The sequence below is a fragment of the Salvia miltiorrhiza genome, chromosome 3, assembly GCF_028751815.1.
Source record: "Salvia miltiorrhiza cultivar Shanhuang (shh) chromosome 3, IMPLAD_Smil_shh, whole genome shotgun sequence".
NCBI lineage: Eukaryota > Viridiplantae > Streptophyta > Magnoliopsida > Lamiales > Lamiaceae > Salvia > Salvia miltiorrhiza.
In genome coordinates, this window is record NC_080389.1 from 926,934 (window position 1) to 952,940 (window position 26,007).

A 26,007-nucleotide genomic window follows, 5' to 3' on the forward strand; every position below is an offset into this window, starting at 1 on the left:
TTTGGTAAAACCAGACACTTTTATAGTAGGTATAGATTATAGATACTAATTACACATATGATTTATGTTGCTAAAAATTAAAAATAATTAAAAACAAGCTAAATATAAAGTTATAAGGAAAATTAATCACTCAAATTAGTATATTCCTACGTGCTATTGAATTCCTCATCACAATTTGACTACACGAAAGTTGGGAGTTGCCAAGCTCTGCAGTTCTTGGCTGACGTTGTCTGACTCAACTAGAACATGAATGGATGGCTCTCCTTGTAATTCCTCTTGTTCCTCTACTATCTTTTTCAAAGACACAGCCATTGATTCACTGCATCTCCACAATCCAATTGATTTGAGGTTTGGTATTTCTCCAATTTCTGAAGGGAACTCCTCCAACGACCACATCCACGTGAGATGAAGTTGCTCAAGGCGTGGCAAGCAGGAGCCCTCTAACGTCCAACATTCCATATCCCTACACTCGTGCAATCTCAAGTATTTGAGGCTGGGGAATTGGCCTTCAACTATTTCCCATCTGTCTGTTGCAAAAAACCCATCCTCCAAATAGAGCTTCTCAAGAAGTGGTAATGAAGCCATCTTTTCCAGAATTTCCTCCAAATGGAAGTTTCCGCATTGAAGATGCAGCTTCTTGAGTGAGTGCGGGAAGCTAATACTCTGCAGATACTCATCACTTCCATATCCAATAATGCACGTCAAGCTTTCCAGCTTACTCAGACATTGAAGATAGCTGAGGCACTTCACTCTGTCCATTACTTTATCCCAGTAACTTATACCCAATTTCTTGATATTGGGAATTCTCCTAACCACTTCTTCATTCAAGTTGAAATCAATCACTCCTTTGAGCGTCTCTAGATTCTCCATCATAACATCACTATGCCCGCTCCGAGGATCTGGGAGATACATTACTCCACGTACATCGACATGCTTAAGCTGATGCATTTTCCAAATTTCTACTGGTGCAGTTATATGTTCACCACCCCAATGAGAAACAATTAGTGTGTGTAGATTCCAGAGCAGACTAATTGAAGAAGGGATTTGGAACCCCGAACGAAATACAGCCGAAAGGTACCTCAAGTTCACCATTTGAAACACATTTTCATCTAAATACCCTCCGTTATACTTATATGTCCTTAAAAATATGAAATCTAGCAATTCTGGAACCGTATTACCATGCCATATGAAAGAACGAGCACGTGACGACATAGTTTCCTTGGCATCCCGGACTGTCATAGCTGAAGTGCTTCTGGGAATAACAATGCGGCGTTGGCTATTTATCCCTCGAGGACAATCTTGCCCTAACACATAATAAAACCTCTGCTTTTCAGCTTCTTGAAATGATAGATCTCTCACTAAATCATGCATTTTGCAGTACTTAATATTCCCAAGTTTCCCTAACTCATGAACTAGAATGAGGTTTCTATCGACTAGCTCCTTCAAATACTCCTTGGCAATTGTTTTCGAGCTTTTATTGATTATTGGTTTAAGAAAGCCTTCAGAAACCCATAGCCTCTTGAGTTCTGAGACTTCAATTCTCTGATCTTCCCCATACATCCCCATGTACAAAAAACAAGGCCTTAGATACGCAGGCAAATGGTCATAGCTCAGTTTCAATACTCTCAAGCAATATTCATCATTTTCCGAATTCACTATTGAGCTTAAGTTTTTCTCTATGCGCTCCCAATACTCCAATGTAAGTTCGGACTTTGCCAACAGACCCCCAATCACAGCAATCGACAAAGGAAGTCCCTTACACTTCCCCACGATTTTCTTTCCGATTTCCTCGAGTTGAAGGGGAAAACCCTCACCCCCAAATACAGTTTTGGAGAATAAACTCCAGCTACAAACATCATCTAAAAATCTCATACCAATGCTGTTAGAGTTTGTCAACTCGGCAGCCAAGTTTGAGAGCCTAGTCGTTACGATTACTCGACTCCCATCATTGTAATCGGGAAAGAAAAACCTCATCTTGTCCCACACCTCTACACTCCACATATCATCCAGTATTATAATATACCTCCTACCGCATAAATACTTGTACAATTTTTCTCCTAAATCTTCCTCACTCAGATCACTACCCAAATTTCCACTGACTTGGTGAAGAACTTGCCTAAGTGTTTCTCTAACATTATAAGTTTGAGAAATCGTAGTCCACACACGAATATGAAAATACTCCTTAACAAGGGCATGCTGAAATATATGTCGGGCAAGAGTGGTCTTACCAATCCCGCCCATCCCTGTGATTGGGATGATTTGGCGGTTACGGTTCCCTCCAGTGAGCTTATCCAAGAGTTGAAGTACCACGTCGTCAAAGCCCACCATCATGCTTTCCTTCACTGTAGAAGAAGACGTCAATGAGCCAGCTCGAGTCGAGGAGACCTTTCTCTGCAGCTGAGCTTCATCTGAAGTCTCCATGGCTTCCTTCTTGATCACATTCATTTCTTCTATCACTTGCTGTAGATCTTGATAGAAGTCGATGCAACTGACTTCCTCTCTAGAATTCACTTCTTCAGCCGCATGAGCTGCATCTACAACATAGCCTTGGAGAAATATCTGTAAGAAGGTAAAAGTTTGAGTTAGAGATTCATTTCTTCAATCACTTGTTGTAGATCTTGATAGAAGTTGATGAAACTGACTTCATTGGGACTAGATCTACCCAGTTTAATCACGTTCACAATATGTGATTCGATAACATCTTCAACAGCATGAGCTGCATCTGCGATACGCATCTCCAGCGGATCAGCTTCATCTCCGTCGGCAACAAGGGACTTATAACTTTCAAGAAATTCCTGCAAAAAGGTAAGAATTTGAGTGAGAGATTCAACTTGTTGTTTGTCGATACAAATTGGAGGGGAAGGGTGGTGCTCGATCTGATTGATGGTATTCATAAGAGAAACTATGGCTGCATAGGCTGCCATGATCCAAGGAAAAACAGTGTATATTTTTCTGAGAAAGAATTTGATAGAATCTGAGTTTAGGTTCAGCAAAAACAATGTGTAAAATGGGTATATCTCCTCTTCTCAATTATTATCAGAAACATTATGTGTGCAGCTTTTCATCCACCTTTCAGAATCACATTAATGCCAAACAGCTAAGATAAGAGAAGACTTGTCGGTTGACCCTACAGTTTACTAGTCTCCTATCACATTCTGCTAATTATGAAATAATGACTATGCTAATTATGAAATAATGGAGCTACAGAGTAGCAAGCTACAATTGAATTTTTTTTTAGGTAGGTGATCATTTAGTGTAGCAACGCATTATGCTATGCTTAAATGTGCATAATAATAAGATTCAAAATAAAACCTTTTGGAGTATGATTTGTCTTCTCGCAGTGCACTACTTAAAAAAAAAAGGTGGGCAATGTCCAATCCTCGTACAGCTGAGAAACATTAAATTACATGTAAATTTAAATAAGAATACTATGGTGTAAACGTATTCCAACCATTCTGAATCAAGTTCAATAAAAATTATTAATATGAAATTACCATTTTTGTTGTCCTGCTTACTCATAGCATGAAACTTAGGAAGCTAACACTCACTCAATCTCATTTGATTATATCATATAATTTGGGAAATATATACTAGTATGAAATTATGATATAGAACTTTATTCTCAACTTTTTTTTCAATGAAATCCAGCTTGTTTTCTTATTCTCGACTAGGCCCAAGCCCATCCCATGAACATATATAGAGAAATAAAGGTTATTTTTGCTTTTTGGATCCAACCGAAGAAATAAAGGTTATTATTATCCCTATCAAAGCTATTGAATATTATTGACAGCTCAAAGACACAATCCAGATATGTTGTAGGGTTAAACATATGCAAATTACTTGACATGAAAAACACCTCAAGAAAATGATGCACTCCAAAAAAGGCATAGGTTGCCAACCTCACATCAACTTTTCATGAAATTTCATCAAATAAAAACTTATACAAAAAGACAATCTATTTTAACTCTCAACAAAAAATTAGCATATAACTGGCAAAAATTGTTGAGATTATTATAGTTGGAGCTGTATCCCCAATTTATTTTGATCAAACAAAATTATTTAAAGAACAATTTATATAAATAACATTTCATATACTATGATTATAAATAATGTAAAATGATAATTATGATGGAAAGTTATTCCCCGTGGAATTTCGACGGGTTATAAACTAGTTTCATATAAATTGGTTCCTCATCGGCCACTCTTTTTAGCGCACTTTCCTTGCCCTTTCTTTGGTGGCCCCTTTTGGCGACGCTTCAACATTTCAAGCCTATTCAGTCGCCTGCCACGATCAAACAAGTTAGAATTGCAGTATTTTGGATCCAAACAAATGAAGATCTTATTCTATTATAAATGGAGTCTACAAACTGATTGAGCATTCTACAAAAACAAGATGGACTATTTAAGTTTCCTTATCACATTTTAAGACAACTATTTTATAATCCTATTTGCCAAGTAAATCTATCCACAAGAACACTATCATAGCAACTTTTTTAATGTTTGGTATAGTAAACATATAATATTTCTCATATATCATGCATGCCACTGGTGCTAAATGATAGCAGGCCCATAGAGTTTGAATATGTGGTTGACAACTTATTAGACAATTAACAACTGTGTGAATAATGGTGAAAATCCTATCACTTTGTACATTTACTGAACTTAGATTTCACAACTGATAGTATAATTATTTTTCACAATTTCTGATTTATTCAAAGAAATGGGAATCTAAAATTATGGGTGATGAAATGGATCTTACAGAATTCATTTACACAAAAAACGCTTAGATTTTTTATGTGGACTAGCAAGGGGTAACAATAGTCCAAAACTTGAATGAATAAATTGGGCCAAATTCAATTAAAATCGCAGCCCATTTTCTTTTAAAAGTAAATCTGCCAACTAATTAAATAAGGGAGATCAATCCCAACACACCCAGCCCAATGAATTAAAGTGAAAACAAAATCGGGTCCAGCCGAGTAAAAATAAAAACCGGCCCAAATGCTATTGTATACGTCAGCCCAATCAAATAAAAATAAAAGGAAATTGGGCCAGCTAAATTTAAAAGGAAACGGCCCAAATAGAAGCCCAACCTTCAAGCCCCAAATGGAATTGTTTGCGTTTGTAGATGCTTGTTTGGTGGTATTTTGCATGCTGAGTGATTCTTCGCGTAGTTGTGAGTGTTTTTGTTGGTGTCAAGGATTTCAAATTCATGCTCCACTTATATATTGGTAAATTCACATTTGAGCTAGCAGTTCAGATATTCTATAAAAAGACTAAGGTATCGTCAAATTTCTAGTTGTATATCTTTGTTGATGGTTGAAATTGATAGAAAGCTGTTTTTCTTCTTTGGGGATTTTGGCCTGAAATTTTTAAGTGCTTGTAGGTGTATCTTTGAGCAGCTCCTACACAATCAGGGATGAAGGCAGGCACAACTGTGGAGTTGATTCTTAACTTAGCTGGTTACAAGAATGTGAAATCAAAGGTATGAAACTGACTCCAGAAATGGGTTGTTGGCCGAACTGTGGTTGAATCATATCTACTGTGATAGGTATGATCTTGATCTTGATCCATTCCTTGGGTGCATAAAATAAATAGTAACATTTCGACTGAATTATTTGAACTTAAATAAATGTAAAAGTTGATGTCATATTGGATTCTAGCGAAAAAAAGACAATGCATATCTGGAATGCATTTGTAAGTGACAAATATGATAATGAAAAGTATTTACGATGAAAACTACGCATTAAACTTGTTTATTTAGTTATTTATTTAAATAAAGAACACACTAATCTTTTGTCTGTTGGTTACTTCGCTTTCTCTGGTCCCATATTTGATCGTGTTCTTGAAAATACTATACACAAATTTCTGCTTTATTGCTTTTGATAAGAAGGATATCATTTTCACAAATAAAATACTATACACAAACTGCATTTGCAATACAATAATGGAAAATTTTGCAACAATAATCTTCCTTTACTTCACATAAAGTAGCAATGTCACTTCTTTAATGGATTTGTTAGGATTCGGCACTACAGTATGTTTTTTCTCCTTTCATAATTGATCGTGTTCTTAGAAATATTATAATCTAGTCTACTTTTATTTTTCTTCTAGATGACATTAATAAAATGAAAAATCAATCACAAAATGAGACGAAGTTAGAAATATCCCTAAAGCTTATGAATGAAGATCAAGTCAGGGAGCAAAAAACAGAGGCAATTGCTGAAGTAGAGGGAAGCAAGCGAGGGTCATCTAATGAGTTTGCATATTTTAGTTGATAATTTTATACATGTTGTAGCTTAATTAAATCATCTACTTGAGGTTTTAGGCTTAATCTTCTCTCTCTAAGCATGTTGAGAATATGAAATAATACTGATATGGGCACTTAATTTGGAAGATTCCATACTTTCACTTTGTGTAGTTTTGTACAATGCTTTCTAAAAATAATTCATATGATAAATCTCATTACTCACTCTTGTTCATAGGATATTAAATCACTATAAATATGAAACAGTTCATAGGAGATCAAGGATCTCTAACCTCGATAGGAAGTCGATTAATTCATTGAGGCAATTCCTCGAACACTTGCAGTGCACTAGTCTGCCAGCCTCTCTCTGCCCCTCAACCAGATTCCAACTGCGATCCTCATTCATCGGAATATGGAGCCTCTTCATGATCATAATCCATAAAAACTCCAAAATTTATTAAATATATCATTACTCGATCTCATTTATCTACAATAAACCATGCTATGATCTAACAAGAATTAAGATATAATTACAAGTAGACCCTAAATTAGGCGTCTTTCAGCTAAGTTGAGTGAGTTCGTAAGCTACTTAGAAAATAATTGAGTTTAATTTGAGAACTGAAACTCAAATCAAACTTGAAGAGGTTCTCTTCAATTTTAATGAAATTAAACTTGAACGCATGGTAGTGGGAGAGCCTCCACCATGGCCTCTTAAATTTTCCTTTTCATTTTATCTTTATTTTTAATGTTATTTTAAATTAATTTTAATATTAAATTTAACAATACAAAATTTTATTAAAATTAAGATTGGGTTAAGTACCAAATTCTGCCCTATCGATGGTGTCCCTATCTATAGTCAGGGTTAAACTATTTACTACCTCAACGTGGCAAAATCTATATCTATATAATACTCCCTCCGTCCCAATAAAAGTGGCCACTTTTTTTTGGGCACGGAGATTAAGAAAGGGATTGTTATGTTTTAATTGAGTGTGACCCACCAAAATTAGTGAGTAATTTTTAGAAAATGGCCTACAATTGTTGACCAAATTAGTGAGTAATTTTGACATTTTTAGAAAGTGGCCTACAATTGTTGACCAAATTAGTGAGTAATTGTTGACTTAATTAAAGTAACTTTTGCAATTTTTAGAAAGTAGCCACTTTTAATGGGACACCCAAAAAGAAAATGTGGCCACTTTTATTGGGACGGAGGGAGTATATAATAACAAAGTCGGCTTACCGTAAATAGTAACTTCTGTTTTTCTACTTTTTTATCTTTTTATTTTTAAAATTTGTTAACACATTAATTAATTACATTGATATAAATGCATTAATTTCAATTGTACAAATATAAATGCATTTAGTGCGTTGATAGTCAATTAAAAGTAATTACCTTTTTCAATTTAGTGCGTTGATTAAGTCGAGAATAATCTATGCCACACGTGAAGTTTTTTCTAAAGAAATCAGTATTCTCTCATGGTCAACTTTACGTTGTTGTTTCAAGAGTAAAGAGTCGGAGTGGCTTTAAGATTTCAGCATGTGATAAAAATAATAATATCATATCAAGTACAATGAATATTGTCTACAATTTTTTTTTCAAAACTTATAAATTTACTAATTTGTATTACCATGCTTTATTTAATAATACAATTGTCATTTTTACATAAATTATTATTATTATTATTATTTGAAGCGCATTTATATTTGTACAATTGAAATTAATGCATTTATATCAACGTTTCGCATCCAACATTCGAGCCGCCTCTCGCCTCTTCGCCTCCGCCTCCGTCCTCTCGCCTCCACCGTTCGAGCCGCTTCCGCCCTCTCCTCCTCTGTTTTTTTTTAATTCAGAAATTAGGGCTTTTTTTCTTCATCCCTCTCATTTGTTTCTCTCAACAATTAAAAGATTCTATTTTTTGATTTTTGTTGTTGTTATTTGTGGATCTCTTTGTTTCTGTGGTGGTGTTGCTCTGTGGTGTGTTTTATCTTTGGTGGGCTCGAACGAAGGGAAGAGTAGACTGCAAATTTGAGGCTCGGCGACGGCAGCCTTCTGGTCATGCGGTCGCCGAATTTTGGGCATGGGAGATTTGGGGTGTTAGGGCTCCGATTTAAGGCGACTCTTTTGCCATTCAGAATCGAAGCAAGAGAGGGAAGGGTTTTCAGATGGGAGAAAAAAGGGAGACGGGAGGCGATGTCTGGTTCGGTGGGATCATGCATCCGGGGTCGAGTCAGAGAGTGAGGGAGACAGAGGGTGAATGGTGGACGAATGGAGAGAGGCGGCGATGCGGCTGGTGGTCGTGCCGACGCCGGGGAAGGGGGCGGCGCAGGTGTGGCTGTTGCTGTCACCGGGAAAGTGGGGAAGAAATAATGATAATTTTAAGCTATACTTAATTTCTTGTTAAACATGTGGGACCTTCTAGTTTACCATACTAATTTTACACTCTTTAATCTCCGTGCCCAAAAGAAAGGGGACAACATTATTGGGACGGAGGGAGTAATATTTTATTATTATAGTTTATTTAATTTAGTTCAGTTAAATAAATAGGCCATTTAATTTAATTTGATCAAATTGGCCATCCCTAATGGATCCAATTAATAACTTTATTCTATGAAATATGTACCATCATTAAATACAATTTGGAAATATGGCCTTCACCAGGGGTGTGAATTCTTTAAAAATGAGAAGATATATGGATTATCTAACTTCAAAAAATGTACTAATTCTTATTTATCACACAATAATTGTTTATGTGCAAAAGTAAATCACTTCTGAGTACAATATCTATTTTTCTCAATTACTTAAATTTTAACCCATGTTGTGCCTATATTTTTGCATTACATGGATGATCAAGGCCACCAAAAATCATTAATTACTAGATATTTTTACAATTTAAGTCACCAAAATTCAAAAATAAAATATGTTTGTTTATATAACATAGTTCAAGAAAAATCGTATTTTACTCTACAATTAAACTCCATAATAGTAAAAGATAAAATGATTATAGGAATTAGGTTTGTCGAAATCAAAATAGGTCGACCTATGCGACAGTGAAACAATATAAAGTATCTTCTTCTTCTTCTTCTTCTTCTTCTTCTTCTTATTATTATTATTTTTTAAGTTTTTCAGCAAGATTACTATATGGACTTTAGATGAGAATTTAGCAAATGAAAACATATACTCTCTCCGTCCCGCGAGTCTTGACACGTTTTCCTTTTTGGGCCGTCCCACGAATCTTGACACGTTTCCTTTTTGGGCAATAATTATTACCTTCTCTCTCCTACTTTATCACCTTTATTATATTCTCTCTTCTACTTTATCACTTTTATTACCTTCTCTCTCATACTTTATCAATTTTATACTTTATTAATTACACACTTAAAACACTAATCTACAACTCCTTAATTCTCGTGCCGAACCCAAACGTGTCAAGACTCGCGGGACGGAGGGAGTAGTATAAAATAATAATAGTTCTATTCTGACAACAAAAAAATCAACTTATATTATTCCAATAATTAACGGGTGGAGTAATTGACATTAATATTAATTGAACAGTAACGTCAATTTAATTATGTTACCAAATAAATAGTTATTTTTTGTTTAAAATTATAATTTGGCCAATTATTAAGTTTGATAAATAAGAAAGGTTTCAAATAAATAAATTTTTTTTAGAAGAATAATTTTTTTATTGAAAAATTAAGTTTCTCAATATATTCTTAATACAAAGACTATGCATTATGTATTGTAATAATAAAAAAATTACATAATTTTTTATTGCATATTATGACAATAAAAGAATTTAATGCATGAGTGCCTGTTATTAATACATATTATATGTGATATATTAATATATAATCATATTATTTTATCGATATTGTCATAATATAACAATGCAATCTTTTCGATTTTGGTGGTAGTAAGATATCACTTAAATACAAGTAGTACCATTGAGAAACATGTTCTAGCATGAAAGTGGTTCTCCGTTTGTTGCGTAACATGTCTTTTGATTGAAACGTTTGTTTATTAATATAAGATAGTTATGTTTGGTAGATTGTATTAAAATATCTATAAAATTTCAATTCTTAAAATATCTTATTTAGGTTTTAATTGGTGTGACCACGTTTAATTTATTATAAATTCGGTGCATAAATATATAAACTTTAGTATTCATAATTGCCTTTTAAGGATATTTCCCTTGAATGAGAAATTTTCTATTATTTCTCATTTTTAATTATATTATTTTTTGATTATTTTTAGTATCATAAATTAAACAAGAAATTTTCAAAAAATGAAATAAAGGGAAATGGAATGAAAGTTGGAATAGAATAATGATGAAATATTCCAAATATTTGGTATGCATAAGGAATATGATTCATTTATATAAATTTACATTTTATATCATTCTCATCTCTTTCAAAACAATTTTAGAGAAACAAAAGTTTGGAGAGAAAATGTCACAGCCCACTATCCCAATGACGGGTTAACCGGGGTTATGACTTGGGGTGAACAATAAGAAACAGAAATTTAAGGGATTTGCTAAGTAACCAACATTAACAACAACAAACTAGTGATATATATATATATATATATATATATATAATCGCTTGGGTAATTTACAAACGAGCCTACCATAACGACTAGACTTCAAATGAAAGTTAATCAAGATGAAGTAGTAATAAGTTCAAGTAGAAATGATAAATAAGTCAGAGTATTTGCAGCGGAAAAACGTGTGAGTTGTGCATATGGAGATGCATACTCAAGGTTTCATTACATAACCATAAAAAGGAAAATCCGCTCAACACCGATCCATTCCATCGCCTGCTCAACCTGCACATTTAGAAATACATGCAGGGCTGAGTATAAAAATACTCAGTGGGCACGTATGCCTAGGTATAAAAATACATGCTTCAAAACTGTAAATTGTCATGCCATCATAAACAGTACAGCAAGGGAGTTTTTCGCTAAAAAGGCCCAAGCTTACTAAATTCATTTGTGATTCTTAAAGTTCGTCTGCAGACTAAGTTCTCTTGTAATCTATCATATCTGGAACTTTGTGCCGGAGAGGTGGCCACCTCTCCCGGTCACTTGACCGGCCAACCCGCTAGATGACTCTCGGTCACTGGTGTACACTAGCCCTGGCAGGATAGCTATCAACTGCTCAGGACCCGAATTCGATTGCATAATAACTGGCAAAGCCACATCAGATAGATATCATACCAAACATTGAAACATTTATGGCAAGACAACAGTTGAAATAATTTTCAGTTCAAGGATTTTGCAATGAAATAACTGTTCAAACATAACATTAAACTCGTTTGATAGATATATAAAACTGAAATTAACAGTTAAATCATCTCATGCATTCATTCGTATAAGAGGCCTACGACACGCAGGGGATCTCTATATACGTATAGTAAAAGTAATGCCCACCTTATTCGTTCCCACAACGGGCGTAGAGTTACTTCCCTCTTTAGCTATCACTTCCCGCCTGAACCTTTATTGACGAAGAATCGATAAGTTTCGAGAAGAAGTCGTGAAAGATGGAGGTTGATCTCTAAACTAAACTATCTCCTTTAATGATTTTAGGGTTCTAGCATCCATATTAATCTTGTCTCGTCTCGTTCAAAACCTTAAACTCAAAACATTTATCACATAACTAACATTTAGGTTCGAAACTATTTATTCGAATATCAACATGCGCATCAACCATAACTCATTCTACTCACGCCATCAAGTCAGATATTCCGTCATTTAATAACAAATCATATAATATTACATAAACAAATTATGTCATCATAGATCATGCTTTCTCATATTTAAAACAATGTAATCTTTTTCAAATAAACCTTATTAATAAGCCTTTTGAAAAGAATTCATTAAATAAGAGTTTAACTCAAAAATATTTTATTTTAAAGTTCACTTATAAAAAAAATACTTGAAATAAATGAACTCCATTTAAATAATTAATTTAAAGGTTCATATGTAATTAAATTAATCAATTAATCAAGCTCAATTTAAATTAGATAAATAAGAGCTCAAATAATTTAAATAAATACAAGCCCAAATTAATTAGATAAATTAGGTCCATTATATATATATTTTTTAATCAAGGCCCAAACATTTAAAAATTAACAAATGCCCAAAACTTTTAAATGAAATAAGCCCATTATAAATACGGAGTAAATAGAACATGGCCCTATAAAAACAAGCCCAAATACTTATTAAAAACGGCCCAAAACCCGGCCCAAAACCCGGCCCAACCTCAAACACCCTAACCCAAACCCTTCTTCTTTTCTTCCCCCTTCTTCTACCTAAGCTGCGCCCCTCCCCCTTCATTCTCGTCTCTCTCTCTTCTCCCAAAACACACAGACAGCCGCTGGTCTCACTCTCTCTCTCCGGCAGACGACGGCGACAAAGACGCCGCGACGCCTCACCTTGACAACGGCGAAAAGTATCACCGCCGCCTCTCTTTACTTTCCGGCAAGACCTTCGCCCCTCAGCCTTTGTTCTCTCTCTGTTATCCAGCAACCGCGGCGGAGCCACGGCCGCCACCCTCTCCGGTCTCCAGCAAGCAAAACAGACGGCCACCACCGCCATCCGCCGACTCCTTGACAGACGAATAGTAGCAGCCCTCTGCAACCCCCACGATGCACGCCCTCATCTCTCATGCTCTCACACGCGCACGGACATGGCGTAAGCCGCGCCGCCGCCGGAAACAGGACAGCAAACGCCCCACCGCGGTGCGCCGCCGCCTGCTCCTTCTTTCTCTCTACGCGCCGAACAGACAGCAGTGATGAACCGCCGCCGACCGCCGTGTCCCTCCCTCTCTAGGCCGAACAGTAGCATCTCCCGCCACCACCGTCGCTCCCTTCCATCTCCGACTTCACACTCACGATAGAGACAACGGTACCGGCCCTCAATCCACACAACAAAATAGTTCAAGACTCAACCTTTTCTTTTCTTTCTTCATAAACATGCTTTACATATATGTATATACAAGAACAGGTTGTATGCATATGTATTTTGTAATGAAATTGTCATTTGTTCAAAAGTCTTTCAATCCATATGTGAATATAACATAAGAGCAAAATTGTTGCCTGCTATCCATTAGAGATTTGAATACTGGAAAAAAAAATGCTTTACTGAATTTGGGGTGCTAACCGTGAGATAAAATGGGCAGAGTGACTTGTAGATGAAACATTGAGAGCTTTCCGTTGAGGTTGTGGAGCATGAAAAAGGATCTCACATATTGCTTTCTTTGAAATCTGAAAGATGGACTATGGAAGGAAATCAAAGTTCACAGCTTACCTTGTTCGGTGGTGTTTTGCTTGGTATAAAAGAGAGAGCTTTGAGTTGTGGGAAATGTCAAACTAATATGGCGCATTTGATTTGGTAGAAAAGTTAGGATCTGCATTTGATTTGGTAGAAAAGTTGGGATTGACAGCCTGACTTTTGTGGCTGGAATTGGGCTGTAGTAGGTAAGTAGGGTGACTGATGGATATCATAGGGGTATGGGTAGTTGAGGTTTGTTGATTTGACAAATAAAATTCCTCAGGATAAAACTATCGAAACTGTAAAAATTCTTCAGGGTTGGCTAATTAAAAACTCGTGAAAATACTTGAATGCTAAATTAAATAACCACATAGGCTCACTTTACAATTAATAAAAATTCATATCTAACACTCTAATGTTAAATCCTCATAAAAAAAATTAATGGACTCAAAATATATATTTTGAGTGCATCGTCCATTGAAAATAAAAATAAAAATAAATCATCACATATATAAATCATCAAATTCATATAAGTTCGTATTTTATTAATGGATGTTGAACCCTAATTACCAATAATTAAGCCTTTAATCAGTGATTAAAAGCTGGGATATGACAGAAAAAATGTTAGAAAATAAAAAAATATATAAAAAGATAAGTTTTAGAGATAGAAAATTCGAGAGAGAAAAAAATTTGGAAAGAGAAAATTTTATTTGTTTTCAAAATTTCACCGTTTATTAAATTATTGTATTTAACAAGCTCGGATTTATCTTTTTGAGAACCTTAGCGAGCTTGGATTAGAATGCGCTTTAAAGTGAACTTTCATCTCACCTACTTAACCATTGCCTGTGTCTTATAGATAACTCATCAGCTCAGCAATGAAAATTGTTGATAAATAGTTCGATTCTTCAATTGCCAATACTACTTCATCATACTTCTCAATGAGACGGGTTAATACCTTTTTATGATTCTTTTATTTCCATTTTTCTTGTGAAATATCCGGAAGTGAAAATTAGGAAGAAAAATGGTGAACTTCTCTTTTGTATAAAATGTGGGAAAAGAAAGGAGGCATTTAAAGGCGTAAATTTTTGTTATCCCTCATTTTTCCATGATAAATTTATCAATCAAAGTAAACGCAGCCTTAAGAAAAGCAGTTCCAATCAGAATCTCATTTATTATTTTATTCTGATGTGCAGAATTTGCTTTGGAAGAAAAATTACTAGAGAAAATCGGGAAAGAATTGGCAGGGAAATGTGGTAATTTGGCTCTAGCAATTTGTATACTCGGTGGGGTGTTGAGAAATAAAAAATCTGTGAAGGATTGGGAGTCGGTAAATGAGAACTTCAAGGCAGTTCTATATGGAGCCCACGATGCAATGGACAGGAAAATTGAGGAAGTGGTAACTTTAAGCTATGAAAATCTACCTTATAACTTGAAGCCGTGCTTTCTAAGTTTGGGTATATTAAGAGAGGACGAAATAATAGGTGTTGAGGAGCTATATGGGATGTGGATAGCACAAGGCATAATTCCAAATCAAGGGAATGATGGAAGTTTAATGGACACCGCTGAGCTCTTCTTACATGAGTTGGCCATGGCGTCCATCGTCCAATTAGTTGATGATGAAATTGAATATCGTCCCCCACCCATAGGAAAATTTTCTACATGCAAACTTCATGATATTGTTAGGGAACTATGTCTGAAAATAGGGGAAAAGGAAGACTTTGGTGTGGCGATTTTGGAGTATAACGATGGGATATTGAGAACCATAACACGGGGAGCACGACAACGGCATTTGGCTATCCATTTCAGAAATAAATATGAAGATCGACTCCCTACAGAAACTCATCCTCACGAAGATGTAAGATCTCTTCGAATACTCAATGATGCCATTGATTTTCAAGCTATTGAATTTCCACCACAAAGTATCGTTGATTTTAAGAAATACAAATATCTAAGGGAGCTTGTCATCGAGTCATTCAAATTTGAAGGACGAAAGTTACCAAAAGGAATCATTGATCTTGTTCTCCTTAGATGTCTGCGTTTACAATCATGTAAACTTGATGAGTTACCCTCGTCCCTGAGAAAATTGGTATATTTAGAAACCCTTGATTTACGCAAATCATCGATTTCTAAAGTTCCGGATGTTTTGAAGAAGTTGTTACGATTGTTCCTGCCACCTTATTTTGGTGAGGCAAGGGAATATTGTGGACCGAGATTGGACGAGGCTGTAGATGAATTGGAGACTCTGGTAGGGTTCAATAGTTCACTGCATGAATTAACTTGTACTAGTAGTTCGAAGAATCTCCGACAATTTCATGCAGAAATACGGGATCATAAACACTTGATAGTTATTCTCGACGCCATTACTAACAACTGGAATAAGTTAAAGCATTGTGAGTTGGAGGTTACTGGAAATTGGCAGTTAACAAGTGAGGATGAGCTGATACAATTATTCACATGTCCCAAACTTAGTTTCTTGGACATTATGGTTGAGTTTGGGAAGCTACCACTGAGTAGCGCCTTCATTAGCTCAAAAATAGTGCGATTGCACTTTTTTTTCTCTAAAATTGAGGATGATCCAATGGGGATACTTGGAATGTTTCCTTCCTTAAAAGAATTGATGTTAATGCCGGGAGCGTTTGTTGGAGAGCAGATGAGGTGTCCTGCATCGAGTTTTCGTAGCCTCAAGTGGCTTGTACTAAATGGTTTACCAAACTTGAGGGAGTGGATAGTGGAGCAAGGAGCCATGCCTTCTCTTTCTAAAATCTACCTCCATGATTGTCCTAATTTGAAGGTGCTTCCAGATGGCTTGCGTTGCATTTCTACTCTTAAAAGAGTCGCCGTTAATAACATGCCAGAGTTGGCAAAAAGGGTTTCTCCAGGAGGAGAGGATTTCCCCAAAATTCACCATGTTCCTTTAATTAACATTCATGAAGATTAGCATCCACTCAGGTAATTAATGCTTTCCTTGCAGCACTACTCCCATTTTCAACATTTTATCAATCCATTTTTAAGTTTTATGTTTAGTCGATAAATATTAAGTGCAGTTGATTATCATGGTTCCTAGTTTATTTTTGAGAACTGTTTTCAAAATAATGATTTTACTGTGGTGCACAAAATAATAAGAAATTTCTCTTATTAGGACCTATCACTTATGAACAATTAAGTACTGCATGTTTTTTCCTTGTACTCTACGTGTATTGTCTCTCATCGAGTCAAGTGATCATTTTTCAATGTTGATGAGTGCAGGTTGATCAATCTTCTTTTGGACAACAACTGATTATCATATCACTCAACAAGCAAATAATTATATGTGGATTTCATTTTCATGATTGATTGAATTGAATTGTTGGTATTGTATAGGTTTGAAGTTTGATTGAATTAAACCCGGTACTAGTTTGTTCAAAATGTATCTTTATGTTATCTTCATGTGTGAAGTTTGAACTAAAACTTTGGAACTAGTTTGATTATTATGTATTAATGTTGATATGTTTGGTTCTGGATTTCAAATCTTTCCCCTCATTGTGTCTGCTTTAGCTTGGAAAATTGGATTTGTAATCAATCTCTTTGCCTTAAGCTTTAGTGTTTTTTTGTTGTTAGTCTGCTCTTGTTGATCTATGTATCTCGTTGGGTTTCACCACTCGTGCGTGATTGAATAAATTTTAATTACCCCCCAAAAAAATATGTGAAGTTTGAACTAAACTTTGGAACTAGTTTGATGATAATATGTATTAATGTTGATATGTTTGTTGCATGCCAAATAAACGAGTAAAATGTAGTGAATGCCAAGATGTTGAAGCCTTGATTATCCAATATTTTGGGAATGTATAGCTATGTTTATGTATAATTAGTTTTAAAATTTAAGCTCCTATATAACTAATCCATACCATTTGGGTGATCGATTAAGCTTCAGAAACTCTTACCATAAATTCATTTTTTTATTGTTTAATTCCATCAATCTGCTCCCAAGTGCCTACATTGGTACTGCATGTAGTCAAATTCAAAATATTAATATATATTAGGTGAAAATGTAGTAAGACCTTTGTATTATGGCAAAAATCTTGTGCGGAGGTCTCCAATATTAATAAGGGTTAATTGATTGTAAATCCATACATTATAGTCAAATTCTGGTTTTTCCCATACATTATGAAATTGGTGCCAAAATACATATACTTTGAGACGTTTTGGAATTTCCCATAAATTTCAATTTCTCCCAAATCAAAGCTTACGTGGAAAAATTAAAATTGATGTGGCAAGCTTATCGATCAAAATGACTTTGTTTTTATTTTCTTTTAAATTAAAAAATAAAAAGAAATCTAATGGGCCACGACCGGAAGCCGTGTGGCAACCTAAACAGAGGTGATTGCTGAAATCGACGGACATGCAACTTTTATATATTGAGTAATTTTAAAGAGTTTAAACTTATTTAAAAGTGTGGATGGAATGAGATTATTGTATGTTTGTGATTAGAAGAATATTGTATTAATAATATGATATTACATTACTACCCTTAAAAGAGATCAAAAAATAAGGATAGGCAAACTAAATTTTGTAAAACAAGACACTTTTATAATAGGTATAAATTATAGATACTAAACATATGATTTATGTTGCTAAAAATAAAAAATAAATAAAAATAAGCAAAATATAAAGTTATAAGAAGAAATCGTGTGTTAAATATTGTGACGTCAGATGAAGTTGCGAGGCAGCGTGGCAAAAAAAATCTATGTATTTTCTTTTTTTCTTTGGATTTAGGACCCAGAGAATTGAGGATTGAACTCCAGTTATTTAGGTTACTAAGAAGATGAATAGAAAAGATCTGTGATAAATTAAAAAGAAAGCCATGATCCGGCGGTTAGAAGAAGGAAGAGAGAGAGATATTGAAAATTAATCACTCAAATTAGTATTCCCACAATTCAATTCCTCATCACATCAAACTACCCTTGACTACACGAAAGTTGGGAGTTGCCAAGGTCTGCAGTTGTTGGCTGACGTTGTCTGACTCAACTAGAACATGAATGGATGGGTCCCCTTGTAACTTCTCTTGTTCGTCTACTATCTTTTTCAAAGACAAACCCATTGATTCACTGCAATTCAACAATACAACTGATTTGAGTGTTGGTATTTCTCCAATTTCTGAAGGGAACTCCTCCAACGACTCCATGTCCTCGAGATGAAGTTGCTCAAGGCGTGGCAAGCAGGTGCCCTCTAATGTCCAACATTCCATATCCCTACAGAAATTCAAACTCAAGTATTTGAGGCTGGGGAATTGGCCTTCACCTATTTCCCAACTGCGTGTTGCAAACTGCCCAAACAACAGTTTGAGCTTCTGAAGAAGTGGTAATGAACCTATCTTTTCCAGAATTTCCTCCAAATGGAAGAAGTATCCGCAATGAAGCGACAGCTTCTTGAGTGAGTGCGGGAAGCTAATGCTCTGCAGATACTTATCTTCACTTCCATAATCACTAAAGCAGCTCAAGCTTTCCAGCTTACTCAGACATTGAAGATAGCTGAGGCACTTCACTCTGTCTCTGTCCATTACTTTATCCGTGATTATTATTTCCAGTTTCTTGATATTGGGAATCCTCTTAACCACTTCTTCATTCAAGTTGAAATCAATCACTCCATTGAGCGTCTCTAGATTCTCCATGATAACATCGCTATGGCCGCTCGGAGGATCTGGGAGATACATATTTTCATATACGAACTCGACATGCTTAAGCTGATGCATTTTCCAAATTTCTACTGGTGCAGTACGTTTACCCCTACAAGAAACAATTAGTGTGTGTAGATTCCAGAGCAGACTAATTGAAGAAGGGATTTGGAACCCCTCACGAAATCTAGCCGAAAGGTACCTCAAGTTCACCAATTGAAACACATTTTCATCTAAATACTCTCCGGAATACTTATATGTACTCAATGTTCTCAAAAATCTAAAATCTGGCAACTGTGAAACTGTATCACCATCACATATAAAAGAACGAGCACGTGACATAGTTTCCAAGGCATCCCTGGCTGTCTTATCTGAAGTGCTTCTGGGAATAACAATGCGGCGTTGACTATTTATCCCTCGAGGACAATGTTGCCCTAAGACATAATAAAACCTCTGCTTTTCAGCTTCTTGAAATGATAGATCTCTCAGTAAATCATGCATTTTGCAGTACCTAATATTCCCAAGTTTGCCCAACTCATGAACTAGAATGAGGTTTCTATCGACTAGCTCCTTCAGATACTCATTAGCAATTGTTTTCGAGCTTTTATTGATTATTGGTTTAAGAAAGCCTTCAGAAACCCATAACCTCATGAGTTTTGAGACTTTAATTCTCTCATCTTCCTCAAACATCCCCATGTACAAAAAACAAGGCTTCAGATAGGGAGGCAAATTGTCATAGCTTAGTTTCAATAACATCAAGCAATATTCATCATTCTCAGAATTCACTATTGAGCTCAAATTTTTCTCTATGTGCTCCCAATATTCCAGTGTAAGTTCGGACTTAGCCAAAAGACCGCCAATCACAGCAATCGACAAAGGAAGTCCCTTACACTTCCCCACGATTTTCTTTCCGATTTCCTCGAGTTGAAGAGGAAAAACCTCATCCCCAAATACAGTTTTGGAGAACAAAGTCCAGCTACAAACATCATCTAAAAATCTCATACCAATGCGGTTAGAGTTTGTCAACTCAGTAGCCAAGTTTGAGAGCCTAGTCGTTACGATTACTCGACTCCCATGATTGTAATCGGGAAAGAAAAACCTCATCTTGTCCCACACCTCTACACTCCACATATCATCCAGTATTATAATATACCTCTTACCGCATAAATACTTGTACAATTTTTCTCCCAATTCGTTCTCACTCAAGTCACTCCTCAAATCTCCACTCACTTGGTGAAGAACTTCTCTAAGTGCTTCTCTAACATTATAAGTTTGAGAAATTGTAGTCCACGCACGAATATCAAAATGCTCCTTAACAAGGGCATGCTCAAATATATGTCGGGCAAGAGTGGTCTTACCAATCCCTCCCATCCCTACAATAGGGATGATTTGGCGGTTACGGTTCCCTCCAGTGAGCCAATCCAAGAGTTGAAGTTGCACGTCATCAAAGCCCACCATCTTGCTTTCCTTCACATTGGAAGAGGATGTCAAGGAGCCAGCATGAGTCGAGGTGACCTTTCTCTGCCGCTGAGCTTCAGCTGAAGTTTCCATGGCTTCCTTCTTGATCACATTCATTTCTTCTATCACTTGCTGTAGATCTTCATAAAAGTCGATGCAACTGACTTCCTCTCTAGAATTCACTTCTTTAGCCGCATGAGCTGCATCTACAACATAGCCTTGGAGAAATATCTGTAAGAAGGTAAAAGTTTGAGTTAGAGATTCATTTCTTCTATCACTTGTTGTAGATCTTGATAGAAGTTGATGAAACTGACTTCATTGGGACTAGATCTACCCAGTTTAATCACGTTCACAATATGTGATTCGATAACATCTTCAACAGCATGAGCTGCATCTGCGATACGCATCTCCAGCGGATCAGCTTCATCTCCGTCGGCAACAGGGGACTTATAACTTTCAAGAAATTCCTGCAAAATGGTAACAATTTGAGTGAGAGATTCAACTTGTTGTTTGTCGATAGAAATTGGAGGGGAACGGTGATGCTCGATCGTATCGATGATATGCATAAGAGAAACCAAGGCTGCATATGCCGCCATGATCCAAGGAAAAACAGTGTATGTATATTTTTCTTAGAAAGAATTTGATAGAATCTGAGTTTAGGTTCAGCAAAAACAATGTGTAAAATGGGTGGGTATATCTCCTCTTCTCAATTATTATCAGAAACATTATGTGTCCAGCTTTTCATCTACCTTTCAGAATCACATTATTGCCAAACAGCTAAGATAAGATAAGATGTGTGGGTTGACCCTAGAGTTTACTATAGTCGTTGATGTCGCCTATTTATTTCATTTCATATTTTATTTATTTTATTATTATTTTGATTGGTCTATTAAGGTAATTGTTTCGTAGTAATTTTATTTATTTGGAATTCTATCCTTCACCTTATTCCCTTAAAAAAAAACAGAAATTGGAATTATACGATATATTAAATAAATAAATATAAATATTAAATAAAATCAAAATATTTATAAATAACAAATATATTTTAAAAATAAAATATTCACATCAATTACTCAATAAAATTATGAATTTGAAAATTTAATTTTTTAACTTTATGTAAAGTGTAATGATAATTATAATTATTAAATAAATTAAAAATTATTCTATAATAAAAATTAGAATTAGGAATTATTTTTATAGAGTATTAATTACGAGGTATCATCAATATATAAATATTTTCATACATAAACATAAATAAAAAACATAAAATTTTATTAAGTATAAATAAAATATTTAAAATTTTAATTTTTTTCATAACTTATTCATTTTAAATTCATCTTTGATGATTTTTATACTATAAAATTTAAGATGTATTTTGATATTTTTTTCATGAATTGAATTTTACAATGTTTAGAAAAGAATTAAAATATATAAAAAAAGAAAAAGAAAAAAATAGCAGAAAAATTAGTGGAAGAAGAGAGAGAAAAAAATGGAAAAAAGAAACTCCTCTTTTAGACTACGTTTATCCACGCTCGGTCATCAAAAATCATAGCTCGAAGACAAATTGAAATAAATAAATAAAATGTAAAAATGGCATAAAACTAATAACCGGTTATGCAAAGAGTTGCAGACCCACTTCTGCCAACTTTTGACAACCTCTTCAAAATCAATTTTATAAATATTTATTATGACATGTGGCAGATTTTCATTGAATGAATAAATTGATTATATATATTTTAGGTTGTATTAGGTTATTGATAAAATATAATGCTTGTTAAATTATAGGTTATGTATGTAAAAGAGAGAGAAATAAAAATTTTCATTAAAAAGTTGGGTTGGTGTAGGTTATTGATAAAGATAGTCTTACATACTTATATGGATCTGTTAGGATTTTAAAATTATTTTTAATTTTGAATTTTCAATCTAGTTAATAATTAATTAACTAAATATATATTGCATTTCTTTCTTCTTCTTTTTATCCCATGACTTCACTGCATCATTAAAAGAAGAATGCTAAATTATTTGATGATTTAGCCTTCTCTATTATATTCACAGTTACGTCTCGGAATGAAGATTGAAGGGTTTGTATAGATTTTATTTTATTTTATGAAATTCTGAAAATTGAGGAAATATATATACATTTGAAATGTTAGCCCCTAGACCCATTTGAATAGGCCCAAAGCCACCCAACAGAAAAAGAAGTGGGTTGGATCAAATTGCTGGAGAATAGGCCCGTCATTTGATAGCCCAACTCAATGGATCAGAGTGTTGGTATTTCTCCAACTCAAGTATTTGAGGCAGGGGAATTGGCCTTCAGCTATTTCCCAATTGCGTGTTTCAAACTGCCCATATCTTAGTTGGAGCTTCTGAAGAAGTGGTAACGAACCTATCCTTTCCAGAATTTCCTCCAAATGGAACTTTCCGCATCCAGGATACAGCTTCTTGAGTGAGTGTGGGAAGCTGATACTCATAGCACTGCAATGTTTCACATGCTCTTGTATATTACTGCATCAAAGAATGTTAGACCATAGAACTCTCCGTTTTTTCTCAAGGAGAAGAAAGGTTGTTAGTCAACAAGCTTTTCATGTGGAGTTAGAAGGCTGTTAGGCAAGAGTTAGATCACTGCCTTTTTTTAGTTGCCAATACATTAATGCACTTCACATTCATACGTAATAAAATGGACCAAACTTTGACAGAAAAATTAACAATTTTGTCACCATTTAAATTAGGTCAATTTCAAACAAATATTAGTTTTTTACTTTACAACAATTTCATTAAATTCTCCATTTTAGTGAAAAGAAATTCATGAAAGAAAAAACGCATTAAATAATTTCATAAATTTATGTTTTCATAGATCCCCGTTTAATTTCGACGAGTTACTTACTAGTTAGAAATATAATAATACACTACAAAAAATGGCGTGACTGTGACAGAAATTAACGACAGGAATATCCCAGTCAAGATTGAATTAATAAAATAAAGAGATTGAATTTAACTGTTAATTGGAGAGGAGTTCTAGCATATATAAGTCTAGTTTAATGGTTGGTTAAAAATTTAACATCATGATAGGTTCGAATATTTAGAGTTTTAATTCAAGAGAGTTCTAATTAATGTTAAAGGAGTTCTAGCACATATAAATCTCGTTTAATGGTTGATTAAAAATTTAACATCTGTGATAAGTTCGAATATTTAGAATTGTAATTCAAGAGGAGTTCTAATTAGTGTTAAATTTGATTTTATTTTCGTTCAATTATGTTCATTTGTTAGATATGGAAAATTGTTGTAAATACAAAAACCAAAACCCTCCCCTCTACAAATACAAAAACCTATAACATATACCGAAGCTTTGGCTATGAAGAAGATCGTAAAAATTATTCGACAACCTCGCCGTCTTTTCATCCAAGAAAAACAGTCAAGATTGCCGGTGAAATCAAGATTCAGGTGCGTTCGAAAATCTGTTCATCTTCCCGAAGAAATACTGTCAAGATTGGTGCGTTTCAAAGTCATGGCGCTCTCTAATTGGCAGCAAACTCTTCATCAAAACCCAGTATCGAAATTCAATAAAAAAACCCATCTGTCCCCTATCAAAGGGTCATTACATATAATGATCCTTCTGAGAAACCTGTGCAATGTTTTCCGCTGTCGATTTTGAGCGAACTAACGATCCCTGCATCTCCTTTACCTACATTGATGCAATTTCAAATTATTGGGAGCTGTAATGGGCTGCTCTGCATTCGTGACTTTCAAGGTAGATTTCAGTTGTGGAACCCATCCACTAGAATCTCCAAGAAACTGCCACAAATTTCTAATCCTTTTACGGATTTTACGGCTTTGGGGTTCGGTTGGGTTGAATCGAGTGATGAGTAGAAGTTGTTTGTGAGTCTTGGTAATAGAGATTGTAAAGTTTATAGTTCAAGGACAAATCATGGAAAACAAGTGAGCACTCTGCAGATTTAGCTTCACAGTTTGTACGGGGGATATTTGCATGTGGGAAGCTTTACTGGAGGAAAGTTAGAGAGAGAGAGATTATTTTCTTGGACTTGAAGAGTGAGGTGTTTGGAAGGATCGAGTTTCCCCGTGATCACGAGTTTTGCAAGAAAGAGCACTGCCGGCCGGTTGTGGGTACGCTTGGTGGCTTACTTTGTTTGCTATGTTATAGTGGCTCGTGTTGAGAAGTCTTTGGATTTTGGGTTATGAAGGAAGCTTGGAAGAGGGTGGCGACGTTTGCTAATCTTGTTGAGCTTCTTCAGCCAGCACCATTGGTGGTGGGTCTAAATGGAGAGATTTTGGTGAATGGTTTATCCGTCGTGTTGGTTTACGATCATCAGAATAATGTGTTCTGCGGCCATGAGAAACGCCTTTACAGTCCACATGCCTATGTTGAAAGTTTAGTATCGCCACAAGATGCGTGAAAGATTGAAATAAAATCTTAGGACTCTTGACAATTATATATGTTAAGTTATAGTATATAGTTTGATTTGATAGTGATTTCATTGCAGGCTATTTCTTGACAATTATATATGTTGAGTTATATATAGTTTGATTTGATTAAACATAAATTTTACACAATTTTTGGTTTTTCCCAAAACAAATAAAAATATGTTCTAAATACACAAACTTTCACACTTTTTGGAATTTCCCACAAAAATCAATTCTGATAAAATAAATATGTTGTAGAGTCGGATTTTGTTGTCATGTAATATCTTAAAGGTTTAATTTGATACAATTTATTTCACAATAATCAAAATATCCAAGTTTTATAGCATATAACATCATACATATCTTCTACGTCGGCAAAATTCAGCCTCACGCCAGTTCCAATTTTATCTGAATTGAGTTTAATGGGAAATTCCAAAAATTATGAAAGTTCATGTATTTAGAACAAACTTTTATTTATTTTGGGAAAAACCAAAAATGGTGTAAAGTTTATGAATTTAAAACAAATTAACCTTATTTTTAACTCCATAAAACTTTACTAAATTAATAGATTTAGTATTATTATGTTTTGCCTTCTTCACGTGTATTTTTGTAGGGTTTAAAAGCTGGAGTCAAAGTTGGTGAAAGATCCCTACAAAGGAGGAACTTAGAGATAAAGGAGAGAGAAGGAAGAGTTGGTCCAACCCTAAATGCTTCCACTCCGAATCTGAATCCGAATCCAAAAAGGAGGCGTATTCCTCTCCTTGATCAGCTTTGGGCGTACATATATCCTGCCACGCACACCTTGGAGTTGGCCAAAAACATTAATTCTACCTACCCTCTCCCAAGTCCACAGCTTCTGATAGCAATTCTTCTCTACTTTTCCTCCTTGTTTCAGATCCACCTTATGGAATTCTAACCACAAGCTACCCTTCTCATCACCCACTCACACCCCATCTCGGGACGCTCCGC

General features: G+C 35.0%; 4 protein-coding genes across 5 annotated transcripts in view; 2 read left to right on the plus strand and 2 right to left on the minus strand.

The window, feature by feature from the left end:
* Nucleotides 1-26,007, plus strand: part of LOC131016908 (uncharacterized) — a 1,184,262-nt gene that overhangs the window by 885,102 nt on the left and 273,153 nt on the right. The window lies entirely within an intron of this gene.
* LOC131016817 (putative late blight resistance protein homolog R1C-3) lies at nt 106-3,105 on the minus strand. Its single transcript, XM_057945566.1, has 2 exons — nt 2,643-3,105; nt 106-2,559 (listed from the first exon to the last, which is right to left on the minus strand). The coding sequence occupies exons 1-2, from the start codon at nt 2,922-2,924 to the stop codon at nt 169-171; spliced, it is 2,673 nt and encodes an 890-aa protein (XP_057801549.1). The 5' UTR covers nt 2,925-3,105; the 3' UTR covers nt 106-168.
* On the plus strand, nt 8,508-16,449 carry LOC131015731 (disease resistance protein RPH8A-like). The gene is made up of 2 exons (XM_057944150.1): nt 8,508-8,568; nt 14,705-16,449. The coding sequence occupies exons 1-2, from the start codon at nt 8,508-8,510 to the stop codon at nt 16,447-16,449; spliced, it is 1,806 nt and encodes a 601-aa protein (XP_057800133.1).
* On the minus strand, nt 18,387-21,382 carry LOC131016810 (putative late blight resistance protein homolog R1B-16). 2 transcript variants are annotated; one of them, XM_057945551.1, is made up of 2 exons: nt 20,934-21,382; nt 18,387-20,850 (listed from the first exon to the last, which is right to left on the minus strand). In XM_057945551.1, the coding sequence occupies exons 1-2, from the start codon at nt 21,213-21,215 to the stop codon at nt 18,436-18,438; spliced, it is 2,697 nt and encodes an 898-aa protein (XP_057801534.1). In that variant the 5' UTR covers nt 21,216-21,382; the 3' UTR covers nt 18,387-18,435. The 2 variants fall into 2 exon arrangements, with proteins under 2 accessions (XP_057801534.1, XP_057801535.1); XM_057945552.1 differs by having other exon boundaries at nt 20,954-21,090.